This window comes from Thermobia domestica, chromosome 3 (assembly GCF_964235325.1).
Source record: "Thermobia domestica chromosome 3, izTheDome1.hap1.1, whole genome shotgun sequence".
NCBI lineage: Eukaryota > Metazoa > Arthropoda > Insecta > Zygentoma > Lepismatidae > Thermobia > Thermobia domestica.
Genome location: NC_137456.1, coordinates 45,133,451 through 45,158,497, shown reverse-complemented (window position 1 = coordinate 45,158,497; position 25,047 = coordinate 45,133,451). Strand labels below are relative to the sequence as shown.

The 25,047-nt window shown below is 36.8% G+C and overlaps 1 protein-coding gene across 1 annotated transcript; it reads right to left on the bottom strand.

Moving 5' to 3' along the window:
• Window positions 1-71: 71 nt before the first annotated feature.
• Window positions 72-25,047, bottom strand: LOC145680346 (uncharacterized). Its single transcript, XM_081750739.1, has 4 exons — window positions 24,875-25,047; window positions 19,597-19,701; window positions 7,439-7,584; window positions 72-376 (listed from the first exon to the last, which is right to left on the bottom strand). The coding sequence occupies exons 1-4, from the start codon at window positions 24,933-24,935 to the stop codon at window positions 266-268; spliced, it is 423 nt and encodes a 140-aa protein (XP_081606865.1). The 5' UTR covers window positions 24,936-25,047; the 3' UTR covers window positions 72-265.

Below are 25,047 nucleotides of genomic sequence, written 5' to 3'. Positions count from 1 at the left end.
TACCACAGTAAATACAAATAAACTACCTATGAAACATAACCCCATCACAGCTGGTGTCATAACTCCATAAGTAACAGGCGGGAACAGATCATGTAATATATGGTCTGGGTCTACAAACGGAAGAATTATAATCCAAAAGGTATAGTACAAGGTAAACAATAAACTCCCAATCAGCAGTAGTTTTCCTAATGTTTCATCTGCTATTGTCATAGCTTCATTTTAAAATAGATTTTTTTTCATATATTGTCATGAAAAGAGTAAGAACTTAGTCAACAAAATATTCCCGTTCAAATTTTTCGAAGTCCTCTTCTGTGAACACTGTTTTACTTTCTTCTTTCGGTTTGGATTCCACTTCCTTCTTCAATTTCGAAAGAATCTGAAACAGAATAAAAATTATTCATAATATTCAGCAATTTTATGGAATTATTTAGAATGTTCTACGTAGTGCCAACAGACATTTAAAATAAATAATAATAAACTGTTCTCAGCGTTGAGTTAATACCACGGTCTCCAAACTCACCTCTGACACAAAGCAAATAGAATGTTTGTAGTTAGGAAAAAACTTGGCATAACAGCCTATTTGAGGGCCTGAGACGCTCCAATGCCATCTGTCAGCGATTGACTGAATTACGTCGTCTAGCGGCGAGCATACGCGCATCGGGAGTTTTCTAGACCTAGTAGCCGTCACGTCTTTCAACCATGTGACTCCCCAGTTTGCCTCACGACACGGGGTGGACGCAGAAAATTGGAAAGCACCGGCCGGGAATCGAACCCGGGACTCTAACCACTAGACAACGGTGTCCAGTTGGAAGTGGGAAAGTCGATTCACCAGATCTATGATCACCTCATCATATAATCAATTCGCGCCCAGTGACTGCTAACTTGAAAGGAGTTCCTACAAGATAATAGTAGAGGAAGACTTTTTTTTACTTCCAGTAGTCCTCCTAAATATTCTTCTTCATGAGAAGTAACTCGTATATTATCTAACTGATTAATACTAATCAAACAAACATTGCTTACTGTTCTCACTTGTTTTATGTGTTTTAACTCACTCCACTAATAACGTAATCGGTCGAAGAGAAGCGTTAACGATATACCAATCTGAATCTCTTCCACAGTCCTCACAAATCAAAATTTGAGAAACTCTCTTTTTTTAAATAACAGTATTTCTTCATATTACAATTGTAATGAGTCTTAAAGAAGAAATACAGTTGAAGAGTGAAATTTCGTAATTTCAATTCATTGGATTCTTTACCAATAAGTGTGAACAATAAAATATTCGCTGCTCGAGACTATATTGATAAATTTTTCAATTACTCTGTGCGTAGATACACACATACTAATGCACACTCACGAACAAAATCATATTATGCACATACCCTTACCCAACTGACAGAAACGAAGTAACACCAACAGAATAAGGGCAGGCTTAGGTGCCAGACTACACACTTATTTCATTTCTCACACAACGAAAGTACTCCTATGGAAATTTTATTGCAATATCTTCATTTGTATCAAAAATTATTAACGAAAGACCGGGTTTGGTTGCGAGTGGGACACTCTGTATATCATTGTTAGAACAATTAAATCCTAACAAGTGTATACGGAAAACGAAGAAGTTGTTTATAGCGCATACACACGAACTGTGCGTGGCCAGAGATTTGACTCTTTAGACGGGACCTTCCGTCTTTCATTATTGAGCCTTACAGACAACAAACACGCAACAAAATACCTCTAGCGACCTTTTAATTTTACGTTAGATATAAAAACCGAAAATAAATTATATTATTTTAATTCATTCGTAACAAAATATTTTCTTATCTACTTTTTGTAACTGGAGTAAAATTAAAACTTGCTAAGTTGATATGTTTACAAACTTCATGTGTATTCATACAGATGGTTATCAAAATAATGGAAACACTTGGTGGCAACACGTAAGATAACACGTGAGGTGGTAACATTGTAACGTACTGGTTTACCGGTAGCGATTACATTACACTAATATTAATACCGGTAGGCATATTAATACTCGTTACATGTTTGATGGCTCCCGTATTGTGTATTTGTACCAATTTGTTTTATTATTGTTATGTTCGTGTGTTTGTGTTAGTTACACAGGTTAGTTGTTAGGTCGGTTTGACACACCTTGGCAAACTTTTGTTTCCCCTGCTATTGCATAATTATATAGATTTAAGCTATTATTCTATATCTGAGCGCACGTTTGACTTGTAAAACCTATATTGTTAGGCGGAATATAATTATGTATAAATAAATTAATCGGTGTTACAATGTGCATTGTGCTGAGGAAGAACTGCATTACAGTAATACAAATATAATTACGATAATAATAACGAAACATTACCAGTACACTTCAAAATCATATTAAATAGTTGAATAGGAAAAGGGGGAATTTGTATTTCACACTTTATTAATTTGAAAAATGTATTAGTATTGCTCACCGAGATTTAAATCCAAAATTGTTATTTTAAACTTGAGAGCATTAGGCCTAACGTTAGGCCTAATAATAATGACAATTCAGTGAAGTTTAGTGAAGTTTCTCTGTTGGGTACTACCCAACTCCATTTTGTAATGATAAACCGACCTAAGATAATAAAATTGTTATCCTAACTTGAGCTTATGATTTTGATAAAATAAACTAATTTATTAAATAGCAATGTGAACAGTGATACATATAGAGGTTGTAATAATACGGAATCTTACTGCTGGTTTACTGCTTAAGCAAGAACCTAAATGTCATTTTCTAGAACCGAGTCAGTTGCGCGTTATTTCGTTGGAACAAAGCTAATGTTGAGCAGTATTACAGAACTTAGTTTTTTTTTTTTTCTTTATTACCTACTCAAAATTTATAAATCATCATAGTGTATAATATTTAAAAATACTCATCACTCTGTTTTACTGGATTTTAAGAATCTTTAACGAAGTGGTAATCCAATGCAGGATTTTTTTTTTTTTTATTTATTTTCGAGATTTTCTCATTCCTGGAAAAGACCGTTTACAACATTGAGGATGCGTGTGCAATGCCTGGACGTTGTTAATTGTGTGTTAGGTGATCGTCTGTAGTACATTAAGAGAGACAAAACGAAGGAGTCTGGAGCAGCGCATACATGGTGGTAATGGAAAGTGGTACAAGTTTCTGAGTTTCAAGGAGGTCAAATTGTAAATGTGCAGTAAAAGAAAGAAAAATAATTCAATGCCCTACAGTTATGTCCTTCAGTCTAAATCAAACGAATGATTAATGAAAGTGAATGATTGGTAAAGAAAGAATTGGTGCAATGAAAATGCGGGAGGAAACAATTCCGAGAAAGCCTACGGACATGATTTATCCAGCAGAGTGCGCGATTAACAAGCGCCAAGTGTATCTAAGGTACACAATGTGCTAGTAAATCACGAGGAACAGTGTCCAAAGTAATGATGGCGTACACAACTCATGGCAAAATAATATCCGCGAAGAGTACAAGTGGACAGAAGACAAAGCTTCAGCGACAGAGATCACCAAGCACTGAAGACGATAATTACCAAAGAACATAGAATAAATGCGGCAAAAGTGGTTACGGAATCCAACCAGCACCTGGAACAGACTATTGTGACAATCATTGTCCCACGCGAGTTGCTCATAAGGATAATACGTGTCTTTCTGCATTCATTTTGATCACCATCAGAAGGTAACCTTCGTCTAGACCAGCCTAATACGTTTGGCCGGACCGAAAAAATACACTGAAATGCCAAATACTTACAACAGAGCCAAAATACAATTTGCTACTCCCTTACGAACTAATGCAGATCCCCTAGCGAGTGGGAGCCAACCATCATAAGCAGTGACGGCACTCGGGTGTTATAAGGCAAGCTCACCTCCTCCTTGGAGAATAAAGCTTCTCAAATTCACCCTGTATATTTATCTCTTTGTAAACAACGGGTTTTCGTGACGTATTTACTACTACGTAACTATTAACAGTATCATTTCAAACAGTAATTCATGTAATTATGGGTAAAACTTTGAATCTCACTATAGTAAAAGGGTATTGTTATTGATAATAACTGGATTAAAAATCGAGAGAGAGTTCGAACACTTGACAACGTTTTTGTCCGAATGACCAGCTTTGGCTGCATTTCAAAGCAAGACAATGGGATATGTGATGACGACTAAATATATAAAAAGGGACTTTACAAAGTTGGAAGAACTTTTGATATGTTTTTTAAAATCAATTTAGAAAAATAAGTATTTGATAAGTCGTATTAATTTCCAAAGAAATACATGAAACGGAAGTTGGTTGTTGCTATGTATGCAGTAATTGAATATAATTTCACGTGTGGAAGAACTCAAATAATATCCACCGAGTTCTGATCTCGGTAAAATATTGTTTGAAAATGTTCGTGATAATACTGATTTTTGCTTCATACAAGACCTCATAAGTTAAAAAAAAAAAAAAAGTAGGTCAATTTTGAACTAAACTAATATAATTATTGGACTAAATTAACTTATTATAAAACAAATGACTCAATTGAATTAAATTACGAAGGCTGAAATTCAGCAGATAAAAGACAGTTTAGTAGTTTCTAAAATTTTGATGTATGTATATAAAATGTCTGATACTATTCTTATACAAAATAAATTTGTGGTTTAATATATATATAAGAAATTAAGAAGAAGAAACAATACATAAATATGTGTGTTGAGTTCGCACGGTTTTTTTATTATTATTTTCGTAGTGCTGGGATATTTTTTAAAAAATTGTTGTTGTATGTTTTAATTCGAAAAAGCAATAGAATGAGTATTTTGATGTGGATGTATTCAATAATGAAAAGCTTATTATTCTTTGTTGAAATGATTTTTTTAAATTTATTTATTTATTAAAAATTAAGCAGAAAAAAAAATCGAATCCCACGGTATGACCACATCCCAGTAAAGTCCAATCCAACCATCAACCCCGGGGAACTCGGATCCTAACCTTATCTACCTACTTGTCGTTCCACCGCGCCAAGACGTACCACGCAGAGGTCCAACCTCCACCTCTCGGATCCAAGAGGACAACCTTAATTACCTATTTGGGAGGTATTCAAAAGGCTTCCCTTCCCCGGTGGGAACGAAAGGGTATCAGACCCTGCCTACCTTATTTTACGGAAGAGGTGCACCGTGCATGACCAGCAACAATAAGTCCCATTTGGAAGGCACCAATCGCTCTCCTACGGTAGGGGCAGCTTCAATAGGATGACACAATTACCATGGTGAGGTACGCGAGCTACACAACCTGAAGATCCACGATCTGGTTGCAACTTCCAAATTGTTTATCTCGGACAACACTTCAGCGCGAAAGAAGTGCAAAGTGGACCCCGCCGATGGTTGGATTCGCTTTCACCTTATTTCCAGCAACAGATTGTGTTTATGCATGGCAGATGCCTGAAGAAGCTTAAGCTCAGAATTGTCTCATCTCTACTGTGAAACATAGCGGCGGCTCTGTGATGCTGAAAGTCGTAATACAGTAATTATGCGGGCATTTTAGGTGATCAATGGTTCATATGTTATTTCTGGCCAATGGCTTAATTTTCCAATATGACAATGTGCTACTTTCAACACTGGAGTTGTTAAAATATGCTTTCATGAATGGTGGGTAGAACTACACGAACAGCGTTTCACTTGGTCCACCCAATTCCCAAACCGCAATATGAGCTGTAAACCTATGCTCAGGTTTAGTGCTCAGACTCCGGAACTGAGTGCTGCACTGTATGAAGGATGGTACTACATTCCTCTGGAAACCATTCGACGCCTATATTTTCTACACGAATCAGATCTGTTCTTCAGGTTAACGGTGGTCCCACTCCAGTTGCATTTTCGGTGAGGTCACTCGGTCGAAAAAATGTAAAAACTTTTTCAGGCCAGCCATTCTGAGCGAGCTTTTCATGGGATTTTCCTTCTTCACACCAGGCAAATGCCAGGATGGTACCTAACATACATGTTCCAGGCCGCTTTCTTCCTCCCGTTTCCTCTGATAGTATGACCGCCGATGGACGTCATCCCTCATACATGACGGGCTAACATGGCCATAGATGTCGAAAGCCCAGAAATCTAATTTCTAATCTCAGTTGTATTTTCTTCACGTGATTCCATTATTTTGATAATCAGCTACATATGTGTCCTTCCATGTGATCTATCAAATGAAGAATTTAGTTTGTATGTGACATGAAGTTTTAAAAATCAAAACACTTGCCTTCTTTTTAAACAAGGAAGACTTCTTCTCTTGTTCATTTTGTTTTCACCATTCTATAATTGAGTGGTGTTTATTTACCTGAGATTTTTATTTATTTGTGCATTCAGCTTCTACACTAAATATCCCACGATTATGCCTGTCAGGATAAGGGAGATGGATGATTAAGGAAGTGAGTGACGTTGAAAGGCTTGGTGGAATGAGAATGTGGGGGAAAAGGGAGCACTCTGAGAAAACCTACGGACACGATGTTGTCCACCACAAACTTACTTGGACGAGGATCGAACCAGAGACCCCACGCACCAGAGGTAAGCGCTCTACCACTGGGCAACCGTGGCCCCACAGGCGTGCGCAACGTGGGTGCTATGGGTGCCTTGGCACCCCCATTAGACAAACTTTTTTTTATGTAGAATTATTATAAACTGAGAAGAGAATAATCTACATTCTGCTTCAGAAAATCACACTTAACTTTCACGTGCCAAATATGACATGTTAATTTTATAATAGTTAACAGTACAATTATTTTTTTGTGAATTAAAAAAGATAAAGAATGTATGCGCTATATTCATAAGGTGTAACGACTGAATGTCAGAAGAAGAGGCGTTTACAAAATAATTACGTGTAAATTATTTCCCGTCTGCATGTGTGCCGTGAATCGCCGACACAGCAGCGGGTGGACGACATTCCATATGGTGGTATTTTAAATCTGGCACCCACATTCCCAATGTCCTGCGCACGCTAATGCGTGGCCCCTGTAACGAAACTTTATAAACAAAATTATTACTGATTTTGCTGCTTCTAGCATAGTTTTAGAATTTAATACTTTATTCTCCGTTGACTTTTCGCTGCCATGACGCAGGAATTTTAGAAAGAAAGAATTGAATTCTGATTTACTAATAACCACTCAAGTGGTTGATTTTCTCGTCTGATGGACATAACGATTTAAGTACCCTGCCTCCTTGAGTCCATTTCAATCTTAAAAGGTGTACAAAATGATAAAAACTGACAACAGACAATATAAATGTTAAGTAAAAACCGAGCAACGTCGCGAACGTTTATAAACAACAAACCCACTGTGTTTATATTGCACAACGTGCCAACGAACAAAAACCACTTGAGAAGTAAACGTTATTTAAGAGTAATGACTAAACGTACGTAATTTTGATTATTTACGGTTTTGTTCTCTAATTCCTTCACATATAAAACAGCTGATTTACCTTATTTCCCAGTTCTTCGTCGATTTCAAAATCAGTGAACATCTGTAGACGTCGGAGATTTTCCTCCGTCTTATCCTGCAGTTTACGTTCGGCTTTCACCTGTTCTATGGTTTTCAAGTTTCTGAATCTCGGCTTTGGTGGCTTCCCTGTAATTCAGAATAAGCAATATGATTACATATTGTGTTGGAAACAAATTTAAAAAAAAATAAAAAAAAATGCTAATTTGTTAAAAAGTGATAGTGCTTAAGTATAATTATAAAAAAAAATTGAAAAGTAATCAAATGGAATTAATATGTTTTTCATTTTTCATAATAACTTGTCCTAAAGAACAACCGTAATAGAAACTAATAAAACTTTTTAATCGCAAAAAAAAAAAAAAAAAAAAAAAAAAAAAATCATAAGTTAAGCACAATTTAAAGACTAATAAATTTTATAGTATAATAACGATTTAGGCTGGCAGAAGATGTGAGTGGAAAGGAGGCAACAAAAACATCAAAAAAACATCATTTTAGCCATGTGCATAGAGACTAATCTTGGACTTTGGATGAGATTTACCATATACTTATGAGAGTTTCAATTGCTACCACTTGTAAAAGTTGCTATAATAATATATAAAAAAAACTTTTTTGGTCGGTAAACAGTTTTTGTGACAAGTAACTCAGATAATATGCAAACAGCACACTAAAAGGTATTGTTCAGATTATGTACACTTTCAGTGGGGTAGTATGTTGGAAACAGATTATATATATATAAAGGAATAAATGGATATGCTAATCTGTTAAAAAGTGATAATGCTTAAGTGTAATTATAAGAAAAAGTCCTAAAAAGTAATCAAGAAAAAACATTAATATGTTTTTCCTTTTATTTATAATAACTTGTCCTAAGGGACAACGGTGATAGAAACTAATGAAACTTCTTAATTGAAAAATAAAAAAAAAAACATAAGTTAAGCACTTAATTTGAAATTAAAGACAAATAAATTTTGTAATATAATGGAGATTCAGGCTGGCAGGAGGAGGAATGGAAAGGAGGCAACAAAAACATCAAAAAACATCATTTTTAGCTATGTGCAAAAAAACTAACCTTACTTTCGAGTTTTGAACACTTTGAAGCTTTGGTAAGCTGAACAACAGGACTGACGTAAAATGTCACAATACAGGGTCTTAATGGGGTTTCAGCTGAATAAACTGATATACAGAGTGAATGATTGCACGACTGGACCGAGTATCTAAGCCGAGTCTCCTGCTTACCATGCATATGCGTTAACCACTATGCTACCCAGCTCGTTCACTGAACAGCCATACGTTCTATCACTCATAAGTTCAGAATTTAAAAGAAGATCATTAGCCAGATACTCAGGTTCGATTCTCCGTTCAGCCGTGGATTTTATCATTTTTTTTTTTTTTTTTTTTAACTACTGCTTTGAATTTGCACCTATAGAGGAATTGGTGTGATGTACAATTGATGTACTTTCTCAACACGTTTTCTTTTAAAACTCACGGATTTCATTTGGTTCTAGAATTTCTTACTGAGGTCCGATTTTCATGCGTTTGTGGCAAATGATCAAGTAAGGATGGGACATTTATTGGACTATGCTTATTGGTTTAAATTCATCCGGGGTAATATCGGCCACGGCTCAAGAAAAACAGCAAATATTCGCCAGTGTACCTTGCAATTGGAATGAGGTTTTGGATTTTTGAAGCAAAATTGCAGAATACAAATTAGGTGTTAGTGAGAATATAAATAAAGTGTTAGCGGTAACATCCAAAAATCCCATGTTGAATAGCTAAAGCCGATTTCTTGCAACAAACAACGGAGAGATTTCTTGGGAGACCTAAGGAGTCGATAAATGACAGTTTCCACAATAGCTGCCTACACGGTCCGATGTTTCCCTGTCTCACTCAGAAGCGATCCTGTTTCTTCCAATTTATTCACCAGCGACCATAGGCGTATTATGTTACTATCTGGGGCAGAACGTGAGGCAAATTTGTTTCTAAATGACCTTTACGAAGCAACAACAGATTCCGTTTACCAAACATTTTTAACGATAAACTCATGTTGCTCCAAAAAGTACACTATTCTCACTATGTCCTGATTATACTCACACAGTAGCACAGAACTGTACAGTGCAATTCCCAATACAACGGCCTAGTTTTCTATTTCTTATTCTTATTGACCTTGGCGAGGTTTCCATGTACGAAGAAAACTCAAATCTTCACACTGCACCGCACTTGATTCCAATTGTAAGGTACACTGGCGAATATTTGCGGTTTTTCTTGAGGTGTGGCCGATACTACCCGGATGAATTTAAACCAGCAAACATGGTCCCACAAATCTCCCATCCTTCCTTGATCATTTGCCACAAACCGCATGAAAATCGGTCTTCTGTTAGAAATTATAGACCCCCCCCCCCCCAAAAAAAAATCCGTGAGTTTTTAAAAAATCACCCTGTATTATGTATGAATAAAACACATCTAGTTTGTTATTAAGAAAAGCACCTACCCGATTTGAGAAACAACGTTTATAACAGGGAACGAAAACAGTCCTTTTATTTCACTGTGAAACCACGAGAATGTAGTAAGTTAACTGGAGATAGCATTTGTTCTGTTCTTATGCGGTGTATCCAAACCTGCTTTTGCGCTCGCTTTCAGAGGACCGCCACAAGAGAATAACATCTATAGGTCGCAGAGACGTTTAGTGGAAACCGAATGCCAGTGTAAAAGTGAAATTTGAAAGACACTGGACCAAGTGTGAATAAACTGAAGACCAATGATAGACAACTAGTCTAAGGGCATATAAGATAGTAAAAAATTATGTTATTCGCTTAAATACCAAATGAAGTTTTATACGTATCCATGTTAATTTGTCACGTACTTGCTATGTACCTTCAACTACCGCTCGATATTGAGCACTCACAGGGCTTTTCCCGCCTGAATGATACACAATCTTCAGAAAGTAGAAAACGAAACTAGCCATTGTTATAACACGGAGCAGTAGTAATTAATTGTACGTATCCACGCCACGTGACACTCGTTTATTTAGTAGTTCGTGCATTAAGCTGGGTAACATTAACTAGGCCAAAACCCTGCAAAATACGAATCGCGGAAAGTGCGTCAAAAGGTCTTCGATTACACTTTGTTACAAAGATTCTATTTCTAATATTAAAATCAGTAATCCGAAGTATTTTACAGCAGTAAATTTAAATTTGAAATCAAAATTTCGCTGTCAGGGATAGCTTTCCAGTAATTTCAGTATTTAACATATGAATAATATGAAGGAATAATAAGCAAATTCCAGCGCTAAATTCAAATCTAAAATAAGAATTTCGCTATTAGGGATAGTTTCCCAGCAATTTCCAGTACCGGTAGTTATATTTTTTAATAATACGGATAAGAAGTAATTTACAGAGATAAATTTAAATCTGAAATCAGAATTTTGCTGTCAGGGATAATTTTCCTGAAGTTCCAGTAATTATATTTGAGCATATGGATAATTAGTCATCGTTATTTGCAGAAAATACAGTGAACCTGTGGAAAGAATTGGAAACATTACTTTCGCATTTTTGACTCTTTTTCTCAGATACTGATATTACTATTTAGATAGTGCGAGACGTTAATCTTAAAGTTACAGTGAGAAAGCATCAATCTGTTCGAACTTAACATTAATTTATTTGAATTCTTTGAAGATACAAACTGAGTTTAAATGTATATCCGTAGTACAAAGAACTTATATGAAATCTCTTATCCATGTTTATATTCAGTATGTTCGTAAGTACAGTAGTTTGAAGATGTGCAACGGAATAATCTGGTATTTTGTGAAGATATCCTTCTTGTATCCCTTAAAATGGGCCTAATTAAACAACATTTGTAAAGGCAATGGCTCCAACAGGCAGAGGGTTTGCATATCCTATCCTATCCTCGTCTATCATATGCTAAAAGTAAAGATGGTGTATTTGTGGGTCCTTCGATTCGACAACTTCAACAAAATGAAGGGTCTGAAGCATACCCAATAAATAAAGAAAACCGAGTATGGGTATGTTGCAATAAAATAACACAAAACTTCCTTGGAAATGGAAAAGACTCAAAATACGTACAAGGAATTTGTGAATCAAGTAAGCAAAACTTACAAAGGTTTATGATGCAACATGACCTTGAAAGAAAATTGCAGGTATTCAATTTCAAATCTAGATTTCTTTCTAGGAAGCTGCAGTGATGTATCGGAAGTTCACGGGAAAAAGTTTCATAAACATACAGCTCCCACGAAGAAACGGTGCGAAGGGAAATTGATGCTCACAATGTTAGTAGATTATTGCTTAACTATAATTCAGGATAAGAACACTCACAAGGAAAGTACTTGGGCTCGAACGGGTAAATACGCACAAAAAGGACAGCATGTGTAATGTTAGCAGCCCGGAAGCAAACAGTGATGTCCGTTTTTCTGCAAGATGCTGTAAACGTCCGCAAGAGCAGGACAAAATAGAGCACGTGCCATAATTACAGGGCGTCTATACTGTCTGACTCCGAGCCATTTTCGGCGAAAAGGGTTGGGTGAATGGAAAAATAGGCGAACAAGTATCCCATTATTTTTAGAGGCACATATTTTGAATGAAAAAATTGTGTCCCAGGGTCACCCAAAGGGTTCCACACAGGGTCCAACCAAAATTTTCAAATGGTAAGGGGGTCAAGTAGTATATCATTGGAAAGGTATTGTGAAAAGAAACAAGATGAAGCAAGTCCCGAGTCTCCACGCTCACCCTGTACATTATGGTAGATAGTCAAAATGTCAACACAATTGTCATAAAAGAGTCTATGACCACCATTTTGCATAGGGTGCGCATACAGACTAGGGACTTGTTGCAGATTGTTTCTTTTCACAATACTTTTCAAAAAATATACTACTTCACCCACCTTACCATTTGAAAATTGTGATGTTGTAAGGGTCTGTCCTGGTTCGTATTTTAGTAATCTTCAAAATAATTCAAAACATTTTAACACTTTCTTATCTGGTTTTTAATACTTAACCATGAGAAGCGTACATAATCCACTTTCTGCATATACAACGAGATGTCTCTCGACAAGATGTCTACGTACATGTACATTTATTTACGACGTTGCTATAGTAACAACTCTCTTTTTAGTTACCGATTACAAAAATAATGTCTCGAAATCTCTATATGTCTTTCTTTTCTTTATACACAATACTGCTCAAATAATTCGCCTCTGATCCCTTTCTGTAAATTGGCACAGATTGTTAATATTACATACAACGTTATCGTTGTAATGTGGACCCTGTATGGGACACTACGGGGTTCCCTGGGGCAATACGTTTTCATTCAACATGTTTTCCCCAAAAAATAATGGGGTACGTGTGCGCCGATGTTTCCATCCACTCAAACGTGTCCGTAAAAATGGCTCGGGGTCAGAATTTATAGACGCCTTGCCAGCATGGTATGCTCTTGCGGACATTTACACCAGACTGCAGAAAAACGGACATTACTATTTGCTTCAGGGGTGCTAACATTACACACGTTTTCATATTTGTGCGTATTTGACCGTCAAGGAAAGTAGGTGAGCTCGGCCGAAAAAATACGCATAGAAATAAGAGTATGAATAGTGTTAGAACTCCTAAGGCGAAAGATGATGTCAATCTGTTTGCAAGATGGTGCAAACTTGCACCAACAGATGGCGCTACACAAGGGCAGAGAGAGCCCACCTCATGTCTACTGCTACACTACCTCCAACAGTGAAGCTGCAAACGCTAGTACTTCGCATGAGGAAAGGTTGAATGTGTAGAGAGACGTCAAGTGGATCGGAGAGTGGTGATCAATCCAACGAATGTAATGCGATTGGTTGGAGTGAAAGTGTGATGCAAGGTACGTCATTAGGAAGGAAGTGATCTGGAAGAATTAATTATGCAAAAATATGGAAATCAGTTAGAAACCGAAAGTTTACGAACACTAGAACGCAGTGGTGAAGATTCTGTAGAGAATGAAGAGGAAGAAGTGAGATCGTATAATAACACTGTAAGTCCTGCAAGGGACAATGAAAATAGCCAAAGTGAATACGAACCGTCGCCGAAAAGATGTAATGTCGACAATGTGATCACACAGTTTACTGGTATCACACTAGAGAATATATTCAAGGATTATCATGTGCGCGGATTCAATTCATATAAAAAGCTTCTGCAACGATACCCGAAACTGAAGACAGAAAGCAATATTAAATGGTGTTACAATATGTAGCAAAGAAACGGTAAAACACGGCTGCGTTCAAAGGAAACCGTACACTACAGTTAAAGACAATCAAGCAGGGCACCATAGCAAAGTTTAATGAAGCGCGACCTATGGGAGCTAACGCCCTGTAATTATGACACATGCTGTATTTTGCCCTGCTGTTACGAACGTTTACACTATCTTGCAGAAAAACGGACATCACTGCTTTCGGGATGCTAACATTATACATGCTATGTTTTTTGTGCGTATTAACCCGTTCGAGCCCAAGCTCTTTCCTTGTCAGTACGAAAGGAAGTAATAAAATATTCTGTTCAAATTTAGTCTATTCTTTCTAAATATTCCTTTAAAATAACTGTTAAAAAGTGAATACATGTGTGAATACAAGTGCCGTCACGGGCGTCTCCGGCAAGGGGGGGGGAACGAGAGGGACGCGTCGCCCCCAATATTTTGAAGTACAAAATATTCAATATTTTATTCTATTTTTTTTTTTATATATTTATTTGGAATATAATATTCAGGCTGTGAAACGATTATAATAGAGTTCTTAGTATACCTCAGGGGGTCCGTGAAGGTAAGCAGAAAGGCAAGAAATGGAATCGTGGATAATACACAGGTTGGGCTAGGTTACCATTTAAATCATTTTCTTTGATGTCCCCCCCCCCCCCAAATTTTACATGCCAGAGACGTCAGTGAGTGCCGTAACATGGAACTTTTCATGGGGGATCAAGAATTCACTCACATCTGGTATCCCTAGAAAACTATGAAGTTGGTCTTCCTATGAAATATACGTAATTTAGGCCCCCGTGGAATTTAAAACCTTAACAAACACTTTTACTACTTCTAATAACCCCAGTTAACCTTTCACGAAAGGACTCAGATTACATTTATACTTTATCTTAAGTGAACATACTTTGTTCAGATCTATCTTAAATTATTTTCAGTTCTTTAGGAAACTGTATGGTGAGGCCACTCATTATTCACAAATTAAACTGAGTGGACAATATTTGACACAACTAAAACCTTAAGAAATACAAATTATTTCTGGGGATTAACAGTAGACATTTTACTGAAATAGGGATTATATTTTCGCTTCATTTAACAGGTTTTCTTATGTTGTTTTCAGAATGTAGTGAACTTATTTCCTGGTTCATTTACACATTCATATTATGTAAAACTTTATCGTATTATATAAAACTTTCTCTTAAAGTGAGTCCCTGCTCGAACGATAAGGAGCTTAAATGACGGAGAGGGGCGTAGTTCCTCACCTGACTCCCACATGTTACGGCACTGGTGAACACTGCATCAAATATTACTTTCCGTTACTATCTAATGTTATAAACTTTTTTCTTGAAGTTCAGCCAGTATATCTATTACTATATGAACATAATGTCTAGAATTATAGAAAATATTCAAATAAACTACAATTCTGATTACTTTTAAAACTATTCCTGACTCTCAGTCAAAAAACTAAGTATTTGAATGAATTCAGCTCTCAAATATCTGTAAGAATCACAGCCTTTCTCTCTCCCTCTCTCTTTTATATATCGGGTGTTCTAAAAATGGCGCTCACGGACCACAGACTGTAATAAACTTATTTATGCGTTATTTTTGGTGTGCCCAGCTAGGCCCTGCCATGAATTTTCATTTTATGAAGTTCCCGTCCCACAGTTTTCGATGAAACCGGGTTCTGTAGACCGGAATTGAGTACAGACGTAATTTTCTTTGCAGTGGTCTTCTTTTTAGCTGCTACAATCCGTTTTAATGCCCTTCGGTCTCTATCTGAAGGATTGTCTTTTGACCACTGTTGTGCTTTGCAGACGTCGTTTGCCCATGAATTGTGTATGCGCTCGTGACATTGGACACAGTACCTTTCGATACCCCCACAATGTTCGCCACTGTTGCCACTGAAGCTCTAACCAGACGGGTACCAACGATCATGCCTCTTTGGAAGTCTGTCAGGTCGCCCATTTTACCGTACCACTTATACACCACAACACTCATAGGTGAACTGGTTACTGCTGACGGAAGAAGAAGGTCCACATGACACATTGAAAACAAAAAACGATCGTCAACTGCAACACGTGTTGTACAGTGGGGGGCCAAACTTACGTGTCCTGTATGAAGTGTTTTTAGATTTTTTTGTCCAACCCCTGTATATTGATATCAGTAATTTATTGTTTTATGTTCCTTTTCAGTTCAAATGATGCTGAAGTTTTATTCTATTCATAAGTCTAAGGTTGTTGTTAGAATCTTCGCCTACGTGTTGTTAGCGATGAAATATAATGCTCGGGCGAAATACTCGATCAATGATTATCTATTGTAATGCTTGCTCTATTTGGATCCCCATCCTATAGGGTAAACATCACAAAACCACTATTTTACAAGTTAAAATAAATCAATATTATATATATGTTTGTATACTTTTCGGTTCCTCGTCTGGAGACGCAAACTGCACTATGTGGCAACGTCGCAGATAAAGAATCATAGATTAGATATATCAATCGATCAAATAATTACATCTATTCTTGCCAGATGGCAGTTAAAGTCAGTAGACGTTGACACCAGCACCACTTATTACTTTAACAATCGATGTAACTGAAGATTTGTAGAGCAATGCTAATGGTTCCAAGTTAATATGCGATGTTGCTACATTGTGAAATTTTGATTCACCATAGCGGTTGAAGAATATCCTGGAGAGCATTCCACCATATAACATTTTCGCTTTATTTTGATCTGTAGAGTAGTGCTCTGTGGTTCGTGGGCGCCATTTTTTAGAACACGCGCTATACATACATATACGTATTATTATTCGCTTTCGCCCTACGGTTGACTTCAGAAGGTATTTATTTCCAACATTTATTTGCCACAATTCGTAAATGGCTGTGAATCACTTTCGTGGAGGATGCCTTATTTCATTTCTAGCCAATGAGATACTCTACATGATATCACAATGTTTCTCTTCTTTTGAGTTTTTACGCTTAGTAAACTGTTCTAACTAATTAAAGTATATTAAGATGCAGATTACCTTAGGGTATTGTGTATCATCCACGTAAATTAAAATGAGAAAGAGAAAAACAATAAGTCATGCACAGACAATTTGTATTAATTGAATAGATCAAATATCAGTCAGTCTATTGCACTCATTAGATATGGTATATCCTTCTATCAATTAAATTATTACAGAAAGTTATTTGGTTTATTTCGGATCGAATTAGGAACGCCTCTGACATTTGGAGAATGACGCTGAAGTTATAGGTGAGTGTGTGCCGTCAAATGGCGCCTAAACTAAACCGTTAGTGTGAAGTGTATGTCCTATCACGTTTCCATGATCCTTTTTTCCTGTATACACATACTCAGAGTAGGGAAAACGGGTTCACACTTGGGTGACTACTGCGAAAGCTACTGTGGTCGGTGGCGAAAAAGTCACCTACGACAAGTATCGGAAAACGGCTGTAAGGAAAGAGACACCGCAGTGCTGCAGAGGATAAGCCAATTGGCGTATTAAGAAAATCCACCGACCCAACGTGCAAATGGGCTGGCGATTCAATTTGGCACCTTCAATTAAGGACAGAACCGTTCATAAGCGGCTCCAGCTGAAGTGCGTCCGACGTACATCAACTGCTCCCGCGCTACACTGCAGAACGAAAAACGAACAGCAGAAAACTGTACGAAAAGAACCTGACGAGGTCCAAAATGGCAGTCATCATAAATGGATTAAGCATACTCCACTTTACTGTCGGTCACATACCAGAGTTGACATAACGTGACACAGATGGCCACTACAACTTTCTTCACCACCACGAGAAACTTTTCTGCATGTGTCTAGTTGTTGTTGTGGGATTCAATTATGGGGAAAATTGCTGATAGGCAATGTTGTTAAAAACGTGGAATTGAATGCAAGATACTTCCAGGAATCCATTATGACACCTATCTTTACGGTCGTTATTTCACAATCGTAAATTATGGATGTCAATCAGATGAGGATTTATATGAATAAGACTTAAAGCCTTAACACTAGAACGTCTCTTGAGTTTATATCAGCAAATGGAAAGGGGTTTAGAAATTCGTGTCATCCCGTTTCACGACATTTCTTTGAAAAGTCTTTGTGTCAATCCAGTGGATTTTTGCGGCTGGCCGTTGAAAAGATGTCTCCAACATCGGTGTCCGCGCACTCTCGCATGATCCCTGAAAACCTTGCCGGAAGGAGTGGGACCAAATTATCTTACACGTGCGTAAGGTGTACATGTGTACGAATTTACTCCAGTGACAACTTCGATTTTGGGCGATAGTTTACAGTATTAAGGGTCCAACAGAAGATCATCAGTAGTGATGGCGACGTTCCTCGTGAGGACAGTCCCTTCAAAATCGATCCGAAATAAACTGAACACCTTCTGTATATGTCTAATTGTATGTACACAGTATGTCGGAAAAATAACGGAACTTTTTTAAACTAAACGAAACGAATAAGATATTTTACAACTGTAGTTCTTTTTATTCAAAATACATCCCTTCCGCATCAATACACTGCTCGGTACGTTCAACCAATGCTAGCATAGAGTTTTTAATGTCCTTTTTCGGAATCGCCTCAATGACCCTCGTCACAGCAGGCTGGACGTGTATAACATTGTCATAAAATGTTTCTTACACGGCCAATTTTAATTCTGGGAATAGGAAATAGTCATACGGCGACAAATCAGGTGAATATGGAGGATGTGGAGGCACACAGATGTTTTTTTTAGCCAAAAAGTTACGAACTGTGACAGTTCTGTGACATGGTGCATTGTCGTGCAATAAAACCAACTGGCTGGCGTTTGATACTCGGGCCTTACGCGAACAATTCCCTTCCACAAACGCTCCATAACACCCAGATAATATTCACCATTATCAATTTGACCCTGTGAAACGAATTTCCAAAGTATAATGTCTTTGGAATCGTAAAAGAAAATCAACATTGTCTTCTCACGTGACTTTTGAAAACGCAATTTTTTTCGCTTTCGGAGAACCTGAGGACTTCCACATAGCACTTTGGCGTTTTGTTTGCGGGTCGTACTTGAAACACCAAGTCTCATCGCCAGTTACAATCGATTTCAGGAATGTTCTGTTCCGTCTGGCTATTTTAATCAGGTCCTTGCAATTTTCAACACGAGCAAGTTTTGGTCGTCAGTTAAGGTGTGTAGAACAAATCGAGCACAGACTTTCCGTTTCTTTAAATCCTTTGTCAAAATTTCCAGAATCATGTCTTTCGTCATATTTCATTTCTCTACCATCCATCTCACAGGCGAATTCGCATCGTGGGCAATCATTTCACGCATCTGTTCCACCAACTCATCGCGATTTTTGTTTTTTTTCGGTCTGCCTGGCTTTCGGTCATCTTCCAAGGTCTCACGACCGTCCCGGAACCGCGCATACTACTCGAACACACGTGTATGAGATAAGCACTCATCAGCATACTTGTTTCATCATTTCCAATGTTTGTATAAATGTTTAACCTAGCTTGAAACAAAATCTAATATTGGCTCTTTGCCCGATTGTGTATTTGTGACGAGGTGACACCAGATATACTCAACTCTTCTTGATATAATTTGACACTCATTTCATCGGTTCTCATCATTGTGGTCTCATTTTCTTGAGCAGATTATCCAGCTTTCCGGTGATATGTTGCTTCAATAAGTAGAGGTAGTGGTTATCTGTAAATAAAATAATATTTTCCGACATACTGTGTAACTGCGATACAATGTAATAGGCACTTTGTACGCATGTGCAAACTCATACAAAGTGCTTCTTTTTACAGTGAAGCTGTATTCAGAACGTGTTTATTCCTTGTGTTGCGGAATGTAACACGTAAGGTTTGTGGCATCTTATTTTTGACACATGTGAATTAATTTACAAACATAAATATGAGTAATACTTTAATCTCTCAACCTACCAGAAAATACTTGGCGCTGTTTCAGCCGCTTCAAACTCTTTACACCATAGTGTTCTGTGCAAGACAATTCTGCTGTTGGAACAGATTTCTTTTTCTTCTTGGTATCTAGATTAAAGTTTAAAAGTTACTGATAAGTACAAGGAAATGTAATTAATTACTACTAGACAAAATCCCAACAAACTCAGAAAATTTATCAATTATTATTTACTTGAAATTCTGATTCCTGAAAATACTTTACATTTCCAAGCTTTTGGCTGTGTCCTGAAGGCTTGTTCAGGAAGGAGAAAAATAACAAAAACACTAAGGAAATAAAAAGGAACGGATTCACAAGGATACACCAGTAAAAACACTGTCAATAGCTACCGATCATGCGTCCGATAGTAGTGTAGTACGTTCCGAAATGACGGATTCAAGTTGCTTATTCTTTTGTTTAGGTGAAAAAAGGTAAGCTCTTATTACTACTTTTGTTGTTGTGCCAACACTGTGTATTTTTTAAATTATTGTCCCCATTTCTTGCTTAACTAACCCTTATCTATGTAAAGCTTTGGATCTTTTAAATGTTTTGAAAGACTAGAAACCGGGCATTCTGCTTCAGCGTTTCTAGGCTATTCCTTGATCCGCACTTTTAAATTGCTTTTCGTCATTCCTGTATACCCTCCAGGCAAGCAAGTACTTTTTATGTCGCACACTTCCTGGATTTCGGATTTTTCATTTGGACTGGTGTACAAACTTGAACACGACTCCAAGGGAAAACCGAACGCTTGGAAGTATAAGATATTTTCATTAATCAGAATTTTAAGTAAATAAAACCATCATTATTACTAGTTACACACAAGCCAAAAGCAAATTTCTGAGAATAATAAAAATTGTAATTATATCTTAATGCTTTTTATGGAGAAGAATAAAGTGAAACATTATGGTAAAATATAAGGTAAAAGTGATGCAATATTGTGCGACTACAGTGCCTAAAAACCAGGGTTGGCAAAAACCATGGTTTTTATTGTAAAAACCAAAAAACCCGGTCTTTTGGTTTAAACTTTTTTTTTTTTTTTTTTTTTTTTTTTTTTTGCTTTAAATAATTTGCTCTATGTATTCATATCATATATGGGAAGAAATAAGTTTGTTTCGCCTTGGTATTATTATGCAACAACAGGGTTACGCTGGAAGGAAATGAAATGAAATTTTTGAGTTTTACGTCCCACGGTTATGCCGGTTAGGCTAAAGGAGACGGTGAAGATGAGAGATGAATGAAATGGTGGAATGAAGAAAGTGGGAGGAAACGGGAGAACCCCGAGAAAACCCACGCACACGGTGTTTGTCCACCACAAAGTTCACTTGGCGGGAGCAGGGTTTGAACCCGAGACCCCTAGCACCAGAGGTGAACGCTCTACCACTGAGCCACCGCGGCCCCTTTACGCTGGAAGGGTCACATAAGCTTAAAGCGGAATGCAAACGGCTTCTCAACTTACATTCGAGAGAAATTGTCCTCCATTTGAACTCGGAACCAGGACTAATTGGCTACAAATGTGATACGTCCGCAGACTCACTCACGAAGGACTCTTGATAAAAATACGTTGTACTGATCTTTACATACTTGTTAATATAATTGTCAAGAGTAATTTCAGAAGGACAAAAAGATAAACAATTGCACAAGTGAAACCATTATACAGAATTACATATGGACAATTTCAAAGTACTACAGAGTACAGAAGAACGAATTTAGTCCAAGTTAGTTAACAACGACTGTTATTAGTCCAAATTAAAGAAATACAACGACTTAATTTGTATATCAGTAAGAAAAGTGAATAAAGATACGAATTGAGTCCACTTTGGCTCAGACTCATTTATACATAAATAGATACCAAAGGTACTTCTCATTTCACTAAATGCCTCTCGTAGGGTTTTATGACCCCCCCCCCCACACACACACACACAGAAAGAAAAAAAAGTACGGCATTTCGATGTATTTTATCAATAGTAAATATTATTGAAACGAAACAATATTTAGAATTTTTCTTTGATTGCAATTACATAACAATAATAACAAACTATAAAAAAAAATCACAAAACAAACATTCATGAACTTACATATATTTAAAAAAAAAAAAAAAAGTTGCTTTTGTAGTATAATCTTTTTGAGTAATGAATGGGGAATTTAGGTCTGAATATAATACGAATAATGTACGGGAGTGAAACGTGATAACCCACAAATGTGTGTTCATCAAGATTTTACAAACACTTGCAGTTTTACGGCATATGAACTCCTAACTTACAGTAAAACAGCACATATTTGAGTTTTTCTTTTTTCTTCCGAAATTCTCGATGGAACTAGTCTAAAAAGACCGAAATACAGAAGAGGAATCAGAAGAAGAAAAAAAGTTAGCACGAACTTAAAGAAAATATTTTAGTTTACCTTATTATACATTAATATTCTAGTGTGTGCAAAGAAATGAAGATCTTCACCATTTACGACATGTGATTCCAGCCAGCAGTCAAGATCTTTTTCTAAGATCATCAAATCTGACGAAGATTCGAGCACGATTCAGAGTGAAAATTATAAGTGATCATATCTTGTTTGTTACCAAGATTATCATTGGCAACACTAGGATTTGCAGGACCCAAAACTTCCAATATTACGTTTGCATGGAAAAGAATGAAAACTTCAAACTATTTAATTATTTGAGTATTACAGACTAATCCGTTAAATACACCTATGCATGAAGATTAAAAAAATGAAGCATTGCTGGCCAAGTGGATAACTTGTTTATCGTCTATTTCTAAAGGGAAGGGGATATATGCCTCGAATATAAATGCAAGTGCTGTTCGGTTACTGCTTTAAGCAGGAGCCTCGTCTTATGCTGAAATAAAGCATTAAAGAATCAATCAATCAACATAAACCTTGGGTATAATGCGAGAATTAGGATGTCTTTGATTATGAAACTTTGCCAATTTTTGGGTATTTATATTACAAGTATTATAATATCTACCTGAATATGTCACCCCGAGATAATAAGAAATAAAAAAATTCATGATACATCTTATAAGTCAAAACGTTAGTATTTAATTTTTAAAGTATATATAAAACCTCAAAAATTCGAATTCTTAAAGTTTGTAACAATTCACAGTAAGGGTTATCATATTTGGAAAAGTTTGCAGAAGAAATATGTACCGGTGGTACTAATCTGATAGAGTACTTTGCCAGAGAGATGAGTATGAACGTATAAATAGATGAATGAAAATGGAAACTGTTATCGCATGATGCGCAACCATAGAAATGTCCGCAATCATACACTGCGTAATGATTGTGCATGTTGCAGTAGTAATGAGCAGAACTTATAGATATCATGTAGAAATATCAGAAATATGTGCAGAATTAAATAGGAAGTCCACATAAATTCAATGGATAAGTACTTCTTTTTTCACTAAAATTACTCTAAGAATCATTCTTTATGGATGGAGTTCCATTCCTAAGTACACATTTACTTCAGGAGCGCTTAACCCTTACTGGAATTGGCACAGTGGTTTCTTCGTTATTTTTTTCTTTTTTTAACAATTGCCTACGAAGTCATATTTTACCTACACTAAATAAATTCAATGGGATTCGTATCTTTGGTGAGTACGTGTTAGAGGTCGTGTGAGAGCGCGTCCATGCACGTGGGTAAGGTACCGTGCTCCGAAAGTATTGTTCGTTGTCGCCGCACGCTGGCGAAGTAATGTCAAAGGCACTCATCATCATACTTTCCATATGAACACTTATACAGAACTTTGTACATTTGACCTATACGATGCATATAAACGAAAAGAACAAGGGGCCACGGTATCTCTACATGAGCTCAATGTCCACGGCCGTGCGAACACTGAACCCATGAGTAGAGATTCGAATAATCCCATTGTACGGGATATCCAGTACAGGTAAAAAGTGACTTTGTAGGCAGTCGTAAGAAAATATAGCTTTCGTGCTGCAGAGAGCATATTAAGGCTTAGGTTACCTTATGTTCCATAGGTATTCGTGGACCTCCCTGCCGCACTTAACCCATCTTAAGTCAATGTACTAGCTCATGACTCACAACTATAGAAATGTCCGAGAACTAAGGGATCCACATAATTGCGTAATTTACGTCAGTTCGCAAAAAACATGTCAGTAACATGGCAAGCAATGAAAACATGTCAGGATAATACCCATAACGTGTTTAGTAACGTACAAATATATAATTTAACACGTAAGAGAATTAATTTTATACCATATAGGTTACAGTGTTTTGCGCTATTCTTGTTTCTGTATACCCACCTTCGCTGACGCACCTGCTCCCAAAGGCCGCAATCCTCGCCCCCCTCCTGCCCTGACTCTGTTAGGGAGCATTCGTGCTTCCTAGCGGCCACCCAGCACAATTTCGTGTCTTTTGCACAACATTTCTTATCGTATGCATACACTGAAGTTCCTAAAGTGAATCTGTACATAACCTAACATAATATTAACAGAAATTAACGAAATTGTAATATATTTTCGACAAAAAAGGAAAAAGAAAAAAAACCCGGACTCTTGGTCGAAAACGAGGAGGACTATCAACTTCGGAATAAATGCCCCCGAAAGTAATAATTTAGAAGGCATTAGAAGATAATTAGAGAACGTCGTCCTAAAATGAATCTGTATAGTCTCGGAATGCAATTCCCCACCAGAAATAATTTCTGAATTTACTAAGAGTGAATTTCATGAAGAATATGCAATCAATTACTATATGGATCCAGACTGTAAATCTGCACCTATCTTATAACCCATAAAAATTTTCACGCGAGTTTACTTTGTGCCAAACAGCCTTTAATTTGCCCATTTTGTGTCGAGAACAGAGCCCAAAAAACCCCTGCGGGGCTTCTAACCCGTTCCTACTGTTAATGATATTGCTACTACTCCTCCTCCTACTATTACTATTACTTATACTGGGATACCGGTTCCAATCACTGTTTGACACAAAGTAAACTCTTGCCAATTTCCATTTTGTGTCCACGCTATTCTTCATTTGTACCTAGTTGATTCTCCCCTAAATTGATAGAAAGTTCAAGAAAAAAAAAACGGTTTATCAATTTATTTACCTTTAAAATAGCGCTTTATTTGGTACTAAAATTAATACAGAAATATGTTTCTATATCCTATCAAAACAAAGATAAACCACAAATAAAAATAAATAATTTGTTTTAGATTTTATAAAAAATCTACTGATCATCAATTGCAAATAAGCACTTATCATTACATTCTAATCGATTACTACAATTTCCTAAATACCTTCGTGTAATTGATGTGACTCCAAAATCTCTAAACTTTTCCTTACAAGTGAAGCAGACATCGCCAATTAAAATATCTACATTATTATCATTCTTTCTCGAAGTAAATGAACTACTTTTCGCCACCTGCAACAGCTTCTTCCTTACCAGTGCCACTTATCTTTACATCTCAGT